Source organism: Homalodisca vitripennis, chromosome 2 (assembly GCF_021130785.1).
Source record: "Homalodisca vitripennis isolate AUS2020 chromosome 2, UT_GWSS_2.1, whole genome shotgun sequence".
NCBI lineage: Eukaryota > Metazoa > Arthropoda > Insecta > Hemiptera > Cicadellidae > Homalodisca > Homalodisca vitripennis.
Window position 1 is genome coordinate 73730615 of NC_060208.1, and position 17068 is coordinate 73747682.

General features: G+C 33.8%; 1 protein-coding gene across 1 annotated transcript in view; it reads right to left on the reverse strand.

Annotated features, from left to right (window-relative positions):
* The window catches only part of LOC124354175 (trichohyalin), a 46953-nt gene extending 35075 nt beyond the window's left edge, over positions 1-11878 (reverse strand). The window contains exon 1 of the mRNA XM_046804441.1: positions 11777-11878. Coding sequence (XP_046660397.1) covers positions 11777-11837 — 61 coding nt within the window. The 5' untranslated portion in view covers positions 11838-11878. The remainder of the gene's footprint in view (positions 1-11776) is intronic.
* Between the last annotated feature and the right edge of the window lie 5190 nt (positions 11879-17068).

Genomic DNA, 17068 nt, shown 5'->3' on the forward strand with positions numbered 1-17068 from the left:
CTAGAATACTCTGAGAAATTAAAAAATCTAGGACTTATTATTTTACAAACACTTAAGATGGACTGAACAGGCTTCTTTGATATGTAATAGGGTTTTTGCCGGTGTTCACAGCCTCAAGCGGCTGGCTTCATATCTACCACATCAAGTTAAAATAATGCTGATTGTAATGAAACTAAGAAAACCTTTCTACAAACTAAGGCTTTAATCAACAAAATTCAACTAGATAACCTTAAATATTCAATCAGAATGTATAACAATTACTTAATATCTTCTTTTAAAATAACAGATGATCTAGTTATGTTTACATGGAGTAAATTATATAACATTCTCCCCCACTGAATTTAGGAGGTAGTCATTGAAAAGTTCAGGGATCCTTCTTATTCTTGGTCCTCTTCGAGGAGAAACTATTTTATTTTCTTGATTGAACTGTTCAGATTCAACTTCAGTGTCTTTTGAAGAATATTCCTTATTTCCTTGTGATGCATCTTCATGTTCATCCTCCACCTCCTGTTCTTCCGACCAATTGGATAAGTCTGTCACCATTAGACTTTTATCACCTCGGGGAGCTAAGTGTTTTAGTGAAACAGTAGATTCTCTTCCATTGGGGTAACGAATTAGTGCATATTGTGGATTTGCTTCTACTAATTCAACTTCATCAACTAGTGGTTCGTATTTGCTGCTTCTTACATTTCGCCTAGTTAGTACTGGACCAGGTTGCAGTAACCATGCTGGTAGTGAAGTACCTTTAGTTGATCGTCGTGGATGTATGAACATTCTCTCGTGTGGAGTGCAGTTTGTTGCTGTGCATAGTAAAGAGCGTATCGAATGTAGAGACTCTGGAAGTACAGACTCCCAGTATCGTTGGTCCAGTCCTTTGGATTTTAGTGACAGTGTAACGGTCTTCCATATAATTCCATTATACCTCTCAATTTGTCCATTTCCTGCAGGATTTTATGGACTGGTTAAACTTGTAGCAATCCCCTTTTGATGAAGATATGTCCTTATTTCATCAGACAAAAATGATTTGCCTCTATCAGAATGGATGTAATTTGGTATCCCATAAACAGAGAACAAGTTTTCCAAACATTCTATCACAGTACTCGAAGTCATCTCTTTGCAGGGGTAAGAGAATGGGAAAGCGAGAATACTCGTCAACAATATTTAACATAGGTATAACGATTTCTACTTGACGATGGTAGTGGTCCTTTAAAATCAATATTGAGTCTTTCAAAAGGTGAAGTGGCCTTTATCAATGTGTTGGTTTGTTTGTGGAATCTAGGTTTGACCTCTGAACAAATAGGACAAGATAAAGTCATTGATTTGATCTCATTCAAAGAATATGGCAAATTCTTGCTGCGTACCCAGTGATAGAAACGCGTTATTTCTGGATGACAAAGAGCCTGGTGCATTTCAATAAGTTTGTTGTCAGTCGTAGAGGCATTACAGATCCGAGAGAGTGCGTCTGCAGAAACGTCTTCTTTACCAGGTCGATATTGAATGTCGTATGAGAAAGGAGAAAGCTCTAGTCGCCAGCGCATGATTTTGTCGTTTTTAATTCTGCTAGAATGTTTTTGGTCAAAAATAAATGACAAAGCTTTTTGATCAGTTAAGAGAATAAATTGTCTCCCTAACAAAAAATGTCTCCATTTCTTAATAGATTCTACGATGGCCTGTGCTTCTCTTTCTACTGTTGAGTGTTGTTTTTCACTTCCAGACAAAGTCCTAGAAAAGAAGGCAACAGGACGTCCATTTTGGCTCAGTGTAGCAGCTATTGCAACTCCTGAAGCATCAGTTTCGACTATCAATTGATTTTCCGGTTCAACAGTTACAAGAAATGATCTTTCTATATCCTTCTTAATGTTTTGAAAATCAGCAATGGAGGTTGGTTCAATAAGAAAATTCTTACAGCTTACTAAACTTCTAATCTTGTCAGAAAACCTTGGTATCCATTTGGAGTAGTATGATAACAACCCAAGTGTTCGTTTAAGAGAAGCAGCATCATGAGGCAGAGGCATGTCCAAAAGTGGTTGTAATCTCTCTGGGTCGGGACGTATAGTTCTATTTCTGATTTGATAACCAAGGATAGATATAGTATCTTGAGCAAATTTACATTTCTTCAGGTTCAATGTTAGATTGTATTTCTTAGCCACAGCCATAAACCTTTTCTAAATTTTTATCATGATCTTGTTTACCCATTCCTCCTATTGTAACATCATCAATATAATATGCGAAAGTACCTTCGAGTCCTTCTTCTGAAATAATCTTATTTATAGTCCTTTGGAAAGCGGACACGCCGTTGGTTACTCCAAAAGGAATGCGTTTGAACTGATACAACTCCCCATTAGCTTCAAAAGCGGTAAGTTGTTTTTCATGCTCTGGAATTGGTATCTGGTGATAAGCACTAGACAAATCCAATGAACTGAAAGTATCAAATTTAGCAATTTTTAACACAAGTGATTCGATATCTGGCAAAGGATAAGCATCCAATAATGTAAATTTATTTACTGTCTGAGAATAGTCTATTACAAGTCGTTTCTTGTGGTTTTCATTTTTGGTAATGAGCACTTGAGCTCGCCATGGAGAAACACTTTCCTCGATAACACCATCTTTCAGAAGAGACTGTATTTCACATTGTATAAATTTTTCATCTTCCCCAAAAAAACCGCCTTGTCTTAGTCACAACAGGTCGACAATCTTTAGTCATGTGCTGAAATAATGATGGTGGTTCCACACTAGCACAGGCAACGTTACAAACGGAGAAAGATGATCTTGGTCCCCCAAAGTCTACAGTAACATTTGTATGTAGTTTCATGATATCATGTTACATCAGTACATAACCTTTCAATTACAAGCATTTTGATTTGTTTGTAAGCATTGTCTTGTACATACAGATCTACCCTAACATATCCTTTAATTGGTGAAACGAGTAACGTAGATGCCATCGACACCTGTTTGACTTCTGGAAATGTTTTAAGGTTGTTAGCCTTTACAAAACTACTATCAATAAAACTATCAGAACTTCCAGTATTAACTAAAAACTTAGCAGAAATTCCGTTTACATTTCCGGATACAATTGCTTTAGATAATACTTTGGGATGTTACTGCTGAAGTTATTACGGGACATGTTGTTAAAGAGGCTGAATTTATCTTACCTTTTTTAAGATTCTTAGATAAACAAACTCTGAGAAAATTACCAGTTTTCGAGCAACCTTTACAAATAGCATCTTTTGCAGGGCAGTCATCTCTTGAAATATGTCTTGCTCTTCCACAAAAATAACATTTCTGTCGGAGTCCGTGTGCTGATACAGCAGCAGCAGTAGAATTGTCTTCCTGAGTTTTTAGTTTGTCTGAAGGAATCTTTAAATTACTACTCGTATCAACGTTGTGACAATATGATTGAGGTACCTCTGAAGTCATGGAATAAGCGTCCGCATGTTTCTGAGCTGACTCTAAGGAACGAGCTATTTCTTCAACTTTTTTCAAGGTTAAAACGTTATGTTCCAGAATACGTTGTCTGATTTGAGAAGAATTTAAACCACTAATAAAGGCATCTCTGATAGACTCATCACTATAGGTTTTAGCATCGACATTTACGAAATCACACTCCTTACTAAGAGATGTAAGCGTTTGCAAATAGTGATTTATTGATTCTCCTTCTTGTTGTTTATGATAAGCAAGCGTCTAGCAAAAAGTACATTTTTCTTAGGTATGAATAATGTTTCTAAAGTTTGTATAGCATTGTTGTAATCTTTACACTCACTGATAAATTCATAGTTTTCATAGGTTAGAAAGTTCACTAGTACTCCAAGTTTCTTATCTTCTTTAACTTCAGCATTTTCTATGAATGTATTGAACGTTTGAAACCAATGATTCCATTGTTTAGAAGCATTTGTTGTTTCAGGGCTGCATGCAAATTTCTCAGGTTTCAGTAGTTTTTCCATTACAGAGTATTGAAGTTAGTATAGCAAAATTGTTGATTAAATTGTAATGAAACTAAGAAAACCTTTTTACAAACTAAGGCTTTAATCAACAAAATTCAACTAGATAATCTTAAATATTCAATCAGAATGTATAACAATTACTTAATATCTTCTTTAAAAATAACAGATGATCTAGTTATGTTTACATGGAGTAAATTATATAACACTGATAAAGACTCTTGTACTGCCTCACTTCAACTACTGTGACATAGTCATTAATGACATGACTGTGGAGCTTTCAAATAGACTCCAGCGTGCTCAGAACTTTTGCATTAGGTTCATTTTCAGTCTCAGACGTGATGATCACGTAACGCCCTACTTCAAACTATTATCTATCTTAAAATTACAAGATCTTCGAGACTATCACTCACTCATTCTGTTGCACGCTCTTTTAAATACCAATTGTCCCAGTTATATTTCAAACAACTTTTAATTTATATCTGAAATAAGTGAACGAAGTACAAGGTGGGGTACATCCTTATTATCTAATCCCAATTCATTGAACACCTACCTTTAGTAAGTCGTTTACAGTTTCTGCCTGTCGATTGTGGAATGCCTTACCTATAAACATCAGAGCCATTGATAAGCGCGCTCGCTTCGGGGCGGAGGTCAGGGCCATGATGCCGGGGGCTCAGGGGGTATAGCGGTTGGCGGCTTTGGAATGTGGTACTTAGGGCAACTGAATACAAGTTGAATTAATGCGTGTGTGTCTTATTATAGTATTGTAAATATGTACATAGTTACATTAATTATAGATGTTTTTTTAAAGCTAAGATTCGTTTAACGTACAAGGTAAATAAATAGATTTATTTTTAATTATATATGTTAGTTTAATTTTTTACGAAGTTAAGTGGTAGAGAGGATTTTACAGTCCTAACTTCGCCTCTAATAAAGAAATTTTTCATTTAATTTCATTTCTTAGTGAAAGCATTTATAATGTCATATGATGGAGCCGTGTGGTATTTTTCAAACATGGCTAGACATATCAGGTGCGTATTATTTCAGGATCCGAAATTAAAAGAATCAAACGTTAAGTAGAAGTTTGACTGGCTGTATTTTACGTTTTATTGTATCTAAAAATATATACGCATAAACCTGGAAAACCTAATTTGATCCAAAAGTGTCAACTTCTGTCAGTTTAAATTCACTTTCTATCTAATTTATTTCAAGCGCCATGATTATAGCTTGCTCTTTTGTCCCGATGAAGAAAATAACATACATATGACTGTAAAGTTACTGCGGTTAACCCTTTGAAGCACGTTTTACAAAAAATGAATATTTTAGTGATTTTATATTGTTTCCCTATAGAAATAACCTTGTAAGTACAGTACATTTATTTTTAGATTTTGTCAATCATAATTTATATTTATTTTTGAGGTGGTTTCACTGCTAAACCACTATGCAAGTACGGTCTTTGGGTGTATGCAAATAAAATTAAATTTTCTCCACCAACTTTTATTTAATACAATCAATAAATGACTATTCTAACAATCCAAAACTGATTGTGTTGATAATGTTATTATTACTTCATATGTGGACACTTTTTATTTATTCCTTTCGGTGATAGGCTCGGAAACAATCTTTTAGTTCACGTTTCACATACCCATTTCGACCGATGAACTTCTTCTTTGCTGGAGCATTGAGCACAACGTCGAGACGTTCCTCTTACTGGCATGTGTGCATTTTCCGTAAAACGAAGTTCTTGTGTGGAACCTTTGGTTTGTAGTTGTTGATTGGAGTTGAAGAACTTCGTCTTCCTCTAGTTTCTCCACGAGGTACTCCCAGAAGGGCTTTTGACACGCTTCTCCTAAACTCTTTTAGTGTCAGTGGTTTTCCCTGGGATAGCATTGAAAATATGATAAAAGAGTTTACTATGGTTGTGTCCAGAAAGTGCCAGAAGATTCTGTGCCACCACTTTTTGGACTTGCGATCTATTGAGTAGGTAGATTTCAACACATGTCTGCCTTATCGACATAGCCCATGTGAGCATTGTAGTCCTTTACTAATATAGGGCATGGAACAGCTACAATTTCACCGTTTGCCTGTTTTCTGTTTACAGTTGTCACTTCGTTAGGATTGTGGTAATTAGAAAGAAAGTAGATACCTCTCTTGTCTTTCCCATTCGACAGCTACAATTCCAGTCATATTTGACATGAAGTCATGTTCTCCTTGATTCATATGTTTCCCTTCAGGCAAACACTCTTTTGGAAAAAATTGTCTGTCAGCTCTTGTTGTACCACAAGCTTGAATATTGTTTTTCTGTAAGTAAATCATTAGATTGACTGAGCTAAAAAAATGTGTCACAATATATTACATAATTCTTATTTACTAATTCTTCAGTGAGTTCTGTTTACTACCCTTTGCCCAAGATTCTTTTCAACTATTCCAGCCCTTTTACCTTCGTAGATTTGAAATTGGCTGATAAAAGCCTTTTTCATCAGCCCTCACCCAAACTTTGTACCCACGTTTGGTTGGCTTATCTGGCATATATTGCTTGATTCCACTCCGACCTTTGAATGGAAATCATGCTCTCATCAATTGATTGAAATCGAGATGGAGCATAGCATGCTTTGTAGGTTTCTTGAAGCTTGTTTAGGAGAGGCCTGATCTTATATAGTTTGTCATAATTAGGAGAATCTCGTTCGGGGCATGTCATTATTATTGTTTATATATGTAAATTTGTTAAAAGCCAGCCAAATCTGTTCACAGACATGTATGAAGATATGTAGTCATCTCTCAAATCTGCCTCTGAAGACCAGTAATCACGGTAGGAGGGAAGTTTTTTTTATTCCCATTTAGGATATTTAGGCCTAGAAACACTTTAATTTCTTTTCCTTGTTGTTGGAAATCTGATAACGCCCCCACCTATTTGGGTAGCGTAAACATTGGTTTCAAACACAAGTTTGTCAACTAGATCGTCGGGAAAAAGAGCTGAAAACACATCAACTGGGGTTGAAGCGTCAATTAGGGGACCTGTGCGTTCATTGAAATCATACGACTTATTGGGTGAGTAGTACTTTTGATACCACGTAACACTATCTTTGTAAAGTCTGTTAGCCAAAGGCTCAGAGTCCTCATCAAATTGAACGTCCATAGGCTGATTTTGAACGTCCAAGACTGCATTACCTTCGGGAATGCCAGGCTCTACCCCCTCTGCACTATGATTATCTTGAAAGTCCCATTTTCATTAATAATTAAAATCGGGATTTCATTACCTTCAGCTGTTTGGGCTAGGTCCAAATAATCTACCTCTAAGATTCCATTTTCTGCAACTGTGTATATTCCTTCAGCAACATCCCGGGTATACTTGATCTTCGTCGTCCTCTGATTCAGGGTCAGATGGGATGTCTTCAGTTTCCGCCAGCCAAGCCTCTATGGATTTGTTCTCCATGGTTATAGTACCCCCCTGAAATCAATAAGCAGTTGTAAAATAATGTAATAAGTAGCTTTATATAGTAAAAATAACAATATAAAACAGGTTTAGCAACTGGTACGTAGTATAAACGACGGCCGACCCCAAATGCATGGTGGTCATGTGGTGGTGAAACCACCGAAATAACGCCTAATATTTATTCGCCTGGCATCTCAAATCTAATTATTATAGTTTATATGTATATATTTAAGTACATTTATACTGAAAATATATGTTTGTACTTACCAAAAGTGATCAAAGCACAAAAGAAATACAAATATGTCACACTCAGTCAAGGCATGGACTACTTCTTTCACCCAGGTCGTGGCAAACAACGCTCCTGCCGGGATTTGGGCGAATCTAGTGGAGCGGTTACGTAATTTGCCGCTAGAATGCGTCCTAAATCACTTCTGGAAGGTGGTTTCGTATATGCACCACTATGCGGGAAAGGAATAGAAATAAAAACATAGGTGGTTTCACTATGATGCCACTGTGCTTCAAAGGGTTAAAAAGAACCAGTTCCGGCCGTATAAATTAACTTCCGTTCTAATTTACGATCCCACGGTCGATGTTGAACCAATAAAGAAAATATATAAGTTGGTTTTCAAGATCTGCTTAGATTAAACATCTTCTATTACCAGCACTTGTCTACCTCCGGTCTAAGATATTTCAAGTCCCATACTTAAGGTATGTTTTTCTGTTCCAGTGAAGAAAAGTAACTGTGGTAAAATGTGTCAGTTCCGGCCGTTTAAATTCACTCTCGGTCTAATTTATTTACGGATCCACAGCTGAGTCTATACTGTTGCACTGACCAAGAAAATAAATACACATCTGGGATCCAACTAAAAATAATAAAATTATTTGGATAAAAAATTATCTATTTTCATAGTCTTAGTTCAAAGGCCTTATAGCATCCAACCCTTCTATGCCCCCCTCCTCCACACAACTTCAACCGGGTTTAGGTACAACAGTAAGGTTTAATAACTAGTTTACAGCAATATATATATATATATATATATATATATATATATATATATATATATGAAAAATACTGTCGATGGTTTTATAAGATCTTTATATAATTACTTTACTACATATAAAGTTGTTAAAAATACATCAAATTTTGACCATGTATTTTTCGTGAAAATTGTGAGTGTGTTTATTTAATATAGAAATTATTTGCTATCAAAAAACTTTGATGGGGAAGTGTGAGGAAGGCTACCAAAACTTAGCATACTTTTACTAAAGTATTTATTTTTTAATTATTATGATTAATCAGTTTGAAAAATTAAAATTAAATATTTATCTCCACTAATTATTGTATTATCTATATATATAAAAGGAAGTCGTGTTAGTTACACTATTTATAACTCAATAACGGCTGAACCGATTTGGCTGAAAATTGGTAGGGAGGTAGCTAAGGACTGGGAGAAGGACATAGGATACTTTTTATCCAGTTCCCGATTCAGGATTCCGCCCCACTGGTCTCTAAAAGTTACGGAAATACCCGTAAGAAATACATTGCAGCAAACATATGTTATTAAGTGAAAGAGCCTGTTCAAATTTAACCAGCTGTTCTTTGTAAACATATATAATGCGACAAACAAATATGTTTATATAATTTAATTACGATTTAAAATTTCTTTACATTTATAGTTTGAAAGCATAAAGTAAGCTTAAGAGAATCAGCAAATTTTGTTTCAACTGTTTCTGCAATCACTGTTAAGCATAGACTTTACTATACAGATAATACAATTCTTATGTAAAAATTCACCTTTAACTGCAATATGTTTCTAATATAAACCATGCTCGTGCTTGATCAGAAGAGCAATGCAGATATCAAAATTACTATCTTACGTTGGCTACAAATATAAAGAATGTTATAAAACCTACCTTGCAACTCCGTGCATACATATTTTCTCGATCGAGACAACAAAGCAAGCTCAATAATGGCATCGGATATATGAGTATAAATAATTCGATCCAGAAGTGATACACGCGCAAAGCCTAAAATAAAAACCATACGCAATTTCGTTTAACATCTGGAGCTCATAATCATTAGACTGTAATAATATATACCTAATATATGCCTATTTTCGTTTCAAAATTACATTGAGCGCCATCATTTATTACATCGTATGTGTGCAAATGAATTCGACTTTTGACTCCTGTCCACGCTGGGCTAATATAGTTCAATTGTATACAAAAATCATAGAATATTAGAGAAAAATTCCAGATATTTCACAAGTGCATATTGAGACTGTTTTAAAATTTAAATCTTAAATAGTTCATGAGCTTGGAGTATCTTTCAGTGACTATTTATCTCAGAAGGGTAATAAGGACGTTCTAAAGAAATATGCCTCCTATGTCCCAATTTTTCTGCAGGAAATTGCGTGCGAAGCCGTGGGTAACTGGGTATCTGGTTGTAATTGGTATTTTATTGAAAATCAAGAGTTTTCGTTATAAAATACTATGAATGTACTGACGAATTAGCTGTTACCCGCGGCTAATCGCGCATAATTGCTTTTACTAAGTAATATAAGGACTTTTCTAAAGATTGTGTGCGAAGCCGCGGGTAACAGCTAGTTTATTTTAAACTAAGAAGTTCACCTCATGGTTGAAAATCCATGCATGTTTGCTAGTATTATCTAGGTAACTGGGAGATTAATAGTTATACGAGTTGTTGAGAGTACTAAGACTCGTATACAGAGTCTCGTTCAAGGAAAAGGCCAGTGCAAGTGAGCAGATTTTAGAAGTGTCCTGAAGGGAAAGAGAAAGTTACTATTTGCTAGTGGTCATAAAAATGAAAACATTGGTCTATAAATATAAGAAAAGTCGTGTTCCAAGTTCTGAATAAATTATCTTTCGACTTTTTGCTAGGTTTGACTCATTTCCCTACACAGTGCGTCACGTTGGCAACAAAAATGCAGCAGTGGTGCAATCCTCGTGAGCCACCCTTTTCTCCAAAATAATTATAAGTTTAAAAATTGAAATTATTAATTTTCAGAGACCTCGCTTGTTTAACAATCTTGAAAGATTTTTAAATTCTAAAATGAATTATACATCAAATACTAAGTTTTAACAAAGCTTTAAACGAAAACAATATCCTTTATTGCAGCAATGCATTTTTAATTGTCTGTATATAATGAGTCCTTCCCACACGGCTTTCAAAATACACATTTTTATAAATTAATCATATATTCTAGGAAATCGAAGGCTTCAACTTTAAATCTCGGTATTTTGAAATAGTTTGATCTGCTTAGCGAATATCAGAATGAAATGTACACCAAAGAGGCGAGTGCATGGTGTTCGGAGCCACCCATTGTTTAAAGTCTTATGGATATTATTACACATTATCTTGCTGCGTGTACTCATACCAACAACTTCACTATTAAATCAAATTATGTATTAATTCGTTTTGATGTAAAACAGCGATAAATTAAAAACAGTATAAATTATATGTGTATTTATTTTTACTCAAAAAGATCAGGATAAAATCCTGGATGTAGATGCGATAGATTCTGCAGCGGATGACCCCATGCGACAAATCGTGATACTTAGAAACAATATTAAGTATTTATAGTTTAAACCTATACATTCAATATTATTCTGGCAAAACCCCTCTTTTGAAAAAACCATGCTACGCAAATATAATAAAACTCTGTAGAAAAAATTATACGTTGTCTCTTTGATCAGTAGACTATAACGCAAGAATTAAGTTTAGGAGTAACAGCTGAAACCCATTTCGGAAGTATTCCCACAGGCGTAATTTACTAATGTGCCTTGTGGCTGACTAGTTTTTGTTACAATTTTAACTGTTGTAACTATATTTGCCTAAACAATCAAATTTATTTTTAATTTCTCTTTCTTGGTGTATTCTTTGTGTTATTTTTATATACATTATAACCCTTCTGATAAGCAAAGAAATGGATACAAATCTTAACATAATGTACATACTTTCTTTTAAAACACTCATAACCTAATATTAAATAAGTTGTCTTAGATGAGACATTTTTTTAATACTGGATAGATAACTATAAATTATCATAATTTAGACTTATTACCTACTTATTCGCCGGAAATGAGAAACCTACCGTGAGTGACATTCTACCATCTACGCATTTTTTATTTCATACGAGTAAGTCACTAATAACATGTACAAGGGCCAATATGAGAGTACAACATTTAATATGGTAATAAATTCTACATATCTTTTCAAAAATTGTGCTCTATAATTAAGTGGTATATGCATATAAGTTAAACATTTGCCTTATCAGAACCACGTTATCACGTACTATTGAGAACTAATAAGTACTACAAATTAGGTTAGAAACTACAGGAGTCCTGAGACAATTATACAATAACTGGAGTAGTTGTCACCCACCTCTCTCTTTGGCCCATTGCAGTTTCTTCTGCTCCACCAACGAATAAGTCCTCGTGCCCATGGCGGCACAGCGGTCACTGGCTGGTCATTCTGTCCAGTCCGCTAACAGGTCGACCACCTCGGCCAAACAAGCGTTGCCGGGGCGACGCGGTCGATTCTTCCTTATATTTGACCACCGTCTGACAAGAATGTATGGAACTGCGGTAAGAGGATGTATATTATTCAAGTGGTCATTGTTTTGCCCACATTCACTTTGTTCCCTGAAGAATAGCTATTTAAAAATGTTATTTCCATGATGAAATGTTAATTATATTGATCACACGGTAAATAATACGACTTCCAGTGTTTAGATATTCGTCAAACTTTGGTTAATATCTCAAAGTGATTGATAAATCTACGAACCTCTTCATAATCCCTCGCCAAAATAATTAACATCTCTTCATGAGTCTGTTCCAACGATCACAATTAATATTACATATCGGCTCACTGGCTTGTGTTTTACTACTATAATGGGTAATTACACCACCATTAGTCCGCTTAAACATTAGTATTAATAACTAGTATAAATTATATTAAATTATAAATTATTGTTTGATATTAAAAAATGCATAACATAATCATTTATTCAAGCAACCATTAAAAACTATATTTCACTTCTAACCAACCACTGTCACATGCTCTTCCATCAAATCGGTCCTCTTCAACGTCAGCACCATCCCTATCACCCACGATTTCTTTTCCACACTTTACAAACTGAAAGTGTCAGTTTAAAGTACAAAAACTAAAATTAACTTATGTTTATTTTTAAGCTTCCTGTGTTATTATTAGAATGATGTCTCGGCCACTTAGGAAAATTGAAAAATAATTTAGATATGCTATATTTTTTTTAACTAAATTCAATATTAATATACAATTGTGATAGCAGGTCAACTTTGGCCTATATTCTCGCTTGTTGCCTCTAGGATTGCAATATTTGTAAATACTAAAAAAGGCTGGTAGCCAATTACTTTTAATTTAAAGTTCATTTGGAATGAAGAACGTAAAAGTTGCGTAATTTTAATTAAATAACTTTCAAATCTCAGTCTTGAAACATACTTTACTAAATACTAACAATAAAGAAAAAAGTAATGGTTATGTCAATTTTTGGACAACTTTCTTTATACAACAAACTGTAGTGTGTGTGCCAAAATATTTTTTGGAAATATCACACAGTTTATGAGTTTATTAAATGTATATTTACTTATAGTTTGTTGAGTTTATTGAACGATTTTACTCGCTATTTATTTACATAAATTTGTCTGTTTGAAAATTGAATCTATTAGTATAGGAAGAGTATTGTATACATTCTAACCGTGTTGGATGGGGTTACAAAGAACTATTTCCTCTCAACTGTGACATGTTTGTCGCTCCTGGCTTGTGCAAGCGTGCCTTAAAGAGGTCGTGCTCGCTTATGCGTTGACGGATTTCGTTGTAATAAGTATAGAATTGTTCTAAAAGTTTAAAAATTGTCGGTATCTTGTAAATATTTTATAACTATACTGGATTTTTTGTTATTTGATTTTTAACATTTTCAACAGGCGCCATTTTGATAATATTTAAGCAAATAACGTAATTGTTTAACAAAATGTTTGTCTAATTTATCACTACTTTGTGTAAAGCTTGTTATCTTTGGCGTTATTAGTTCTATAGTTATTTATTTTTTGTAAAATATACAAAATGGTCTAGCGGCTAAACAACATTTCTTGACCTAATATGTTTATAGGACAGTTTTTGTTTGAAATGATAAATACTATCAGCTACAGAAGTATGTGACACCTTTTTCTGAATGTGTGTGTGTGTGTGTGTGTGTGTGTGTGTGTGTGTGTGTGTGTGTGTGTGTGTGTGTGTGTGTGTGTGTGTGTGTGTGTGTGTGTGTGTGTGTGTGTGTGTGTGTGCGCGCGCGCGCGCGCAGGATTGGGCAAAAGTGTAGAAACGGCTGTATATCCATGGAATTACGAATTTAATCATGTATATTGATATTGTTAGTATAAAATATATATTATATACTGATATTGACAGTATGAGTCAAATAATAGTTAAACATTAATAGTGAAACTGTAAATCTTCAAAGACACGTACCAACACTATACAGAGTCTATACCACCATCTAAAACATCTTCTATATCAGTTCCTGAGTCATTATCATCAGAAACTTGCTTTGCATTCAAAGTAGCTCTAGTTCCTTGACCCAAAGAAAAGTTGTCATAAAAACGGCAACACTCAGGATCTAAATATGAAATAAAGATGACGTATATCCTTTATTTTTGCAGGAATAAGAGTGATTGGTACTGCACTTTCAATGGACAATTTCTAGGTACATCTTTTATGTATTTAAAGGGTTAATAAATAGGGGAGTAAGATTTTGAAACTACAATGTTGCTATATGTCTAAAATTTTATGATTGGATATTCTTGAATGATATAAAGTTAAGGCTTTTGATCTGTAATATACAGTATGATGAAGTTGTTATTTATTAAGGTAACGATGATGGATTTTGTCTGCATGTCAAGATTTAGTCTATGTATGGCTGAGGTACCTCTATTTCCTCTTTTTTAAATGCTAGACTACATTGACCAAAACTGTGGTCACGAACAGAAAATACGAGTGTGATTGATTCCTACATTTGACATTTTGGCAAAATAACAACAAATCTAAGCACGTTCATTATAAAATTTTTACTTTGTCCATATGTAGGATGAGCTATTACTATGGCAACGTACATTAAAGAGAAAGAACCGCAAGAGACCTTTACAACATTGTTTAGTTTTGGTAGTGTTAAATTTTTGTAGTAATCAAACTCCAGAAGTAAAATATTGCATATTTCGCCTTATTTACGATTAGTTTTAACTCCTGAAAGAAACATTTGCCTGTTACTCGGGCCATCCAGATCGTCGTTCTTGTTAGTTCAATTATTTGTTTTAATTCTTGGAAATTATAAATATTAGGTAAGTCTAATACAGTATAGTTAAGAGCCTTTCCTTTCCACTCGCTATGCGTTGTATTAACCTCTTTGGTATATTTACTTTATATTAGGAATTAAAATGAATTGTATGTACCTAAATAAGTACCGTATCCCTCATTAGTGCAACATCGACTTGCTCATCGCTGTCCTCTCGATATGGTTTTCACAGCTCTCCAAAATTACACTTAGTCTGGCGCATTGCTTTTTTATTCTATTTGAAATTTTAACTGACTTGCCGACATTATACATTTCCCCAAAATGTAGTCACGGGAAAATGGTTCGTTGAATCATGTCAATGCCCGGTATTTCTATATTAATTATTTCTTCAAGAACTGTAAATAGTCCATGTACATATTTGAGTATTTTTCATACATATACGGTATTTACAGTTTTGTAAGTTTAATGTTGTATGAAAGTTAAAATAATATCTTGAATACAGTAAATAATGGTTTGTATTAGGTACACTACTATACCTCTAGTACGGTATTGCTTTTTATTAATTCCATGACATTTAACCACCGTTATCCTCAATTACACCTTAAAACATTAGTTTTTGTCTCATTGTATTTGTCAATGAACCAATTTTACTTTAACTGAACAAAAATCAATTCTTTATTTTGTATTTTATTTATACATACAACTTTTTTTATAATTTCATTTCATTGATTTTTTAAGTGCGAATAATCATCGTATTGTAATCCAAAAATCTAGCAAGCGAATATTTTATTCTAATGACTTTGTTAGCCTAGTTCGATCGTGTTTTAACAGTTTTCGCTTATTAATTTTTGACGTGACAACGTCTTAAATTAGGTTGCGGCTCGGAGTCACTCATGAAAAAGTGTAACGCCCGGTAACGTTACGATGCCCGTCCAGAGGGTCCGCCGCACGGGATCCGCACGGGATAAAGCAGATAACTGTGGGTCCGCCGCACGGGATAAAGCAGATAACTATGTTTATTCGTGAAAATGTGGAGTGCTTAGATTCGTCATTTACAACAACTACAACAATAAAGGTGAATAATTGTACACTGATATTTCATTATCGTAAACTATGATTGATTGATTAATTGTTAGATTGACACAAAAGTTGAGAAACTGAGTTTATAGGTTATGTCATACTATTGACAAATGTTGATAGTGTTAAGTAAAATTAGTTTAAATCACTCTGCAATCAATCGTAATTCAGTCGATTGAGAAGAAACAGCGCGTATAGCTAGTCAAACATTTAAAATAACAAATTATAACCTCTAACCTGTCATAACAGTGCGACCAAACAAACGAACTAAACCGACCAATCACCACGCGCGGAGTTAGAATTTAACTGTGTTTAGCAAGAATTTCAAATTCCAATTTTAGTAAATGTTTTATTCAACTTTACCATTTACAATAACAAATTTTAATTAATTTCAAATTATGTACAATGTTTTAGTAAACAAAATATATTTCTATAGTTAAAATTTGTGCAATTCTTATTTTCATTCAATTCCTTGTTCCTATTGTGCAATTTAATAATATTCATATCAATAAATATTCTACCGAGAAAAAGACGTTGTCACGTAAAATCTTCGCCCGTAAAACCGACTTTACAGGCAACCATAATTTTTACTTGTGAATTTAGAAGTGCCATAGTATTACTTCTTAAGAAGATATGAATATTAGGTATTATGCATATTACAATACTCGTAAAAAATAGTGTCTTTAATTTAACCTTTCCCATTTATATTGTAGGCCTAGTTTATTCCTAAAAGGTTCTGACTTGCTTGGATTAAAAGAATAATATAAATCGAAATATCATGGATGTAACAAATTTATAATATTTTGAAAGCTGCGTTATCTAATGTTATTATTTATGCGTTTAAAGTCCCTTATAGAAATATAAGCTTTATATTTAACACATACATTTTATTGAACAACATCGTTTCACAAAAAAAGCGTGGAACGGATAGTAGTACGTGAAGGTGAACGTTTCAAACGTCCAACCCTTGTATACGAAAACATGAGTGTCGTCCTTTTTATCACGCTATGTACTTTAAATATAAAGACTAAAGAAACAAAAAATTTGAAAAATAGGTTAGTATAAAGCTTTATAATAAATAGATTATTCTATAATTATTTGAAATGGAAATCAAGAATGCAAAAGCTTATGTCTTTAGAAAGTCCTAAAACAAAATGATATACAAATATTGGAGTATAATTTTACAGAATAATGACACAAGTTCATAAAATAAGTTACATTTATTTAATTGTACGGTCTTTAACATGAATAATAAGTTTTAATATAGTTCTTACTAA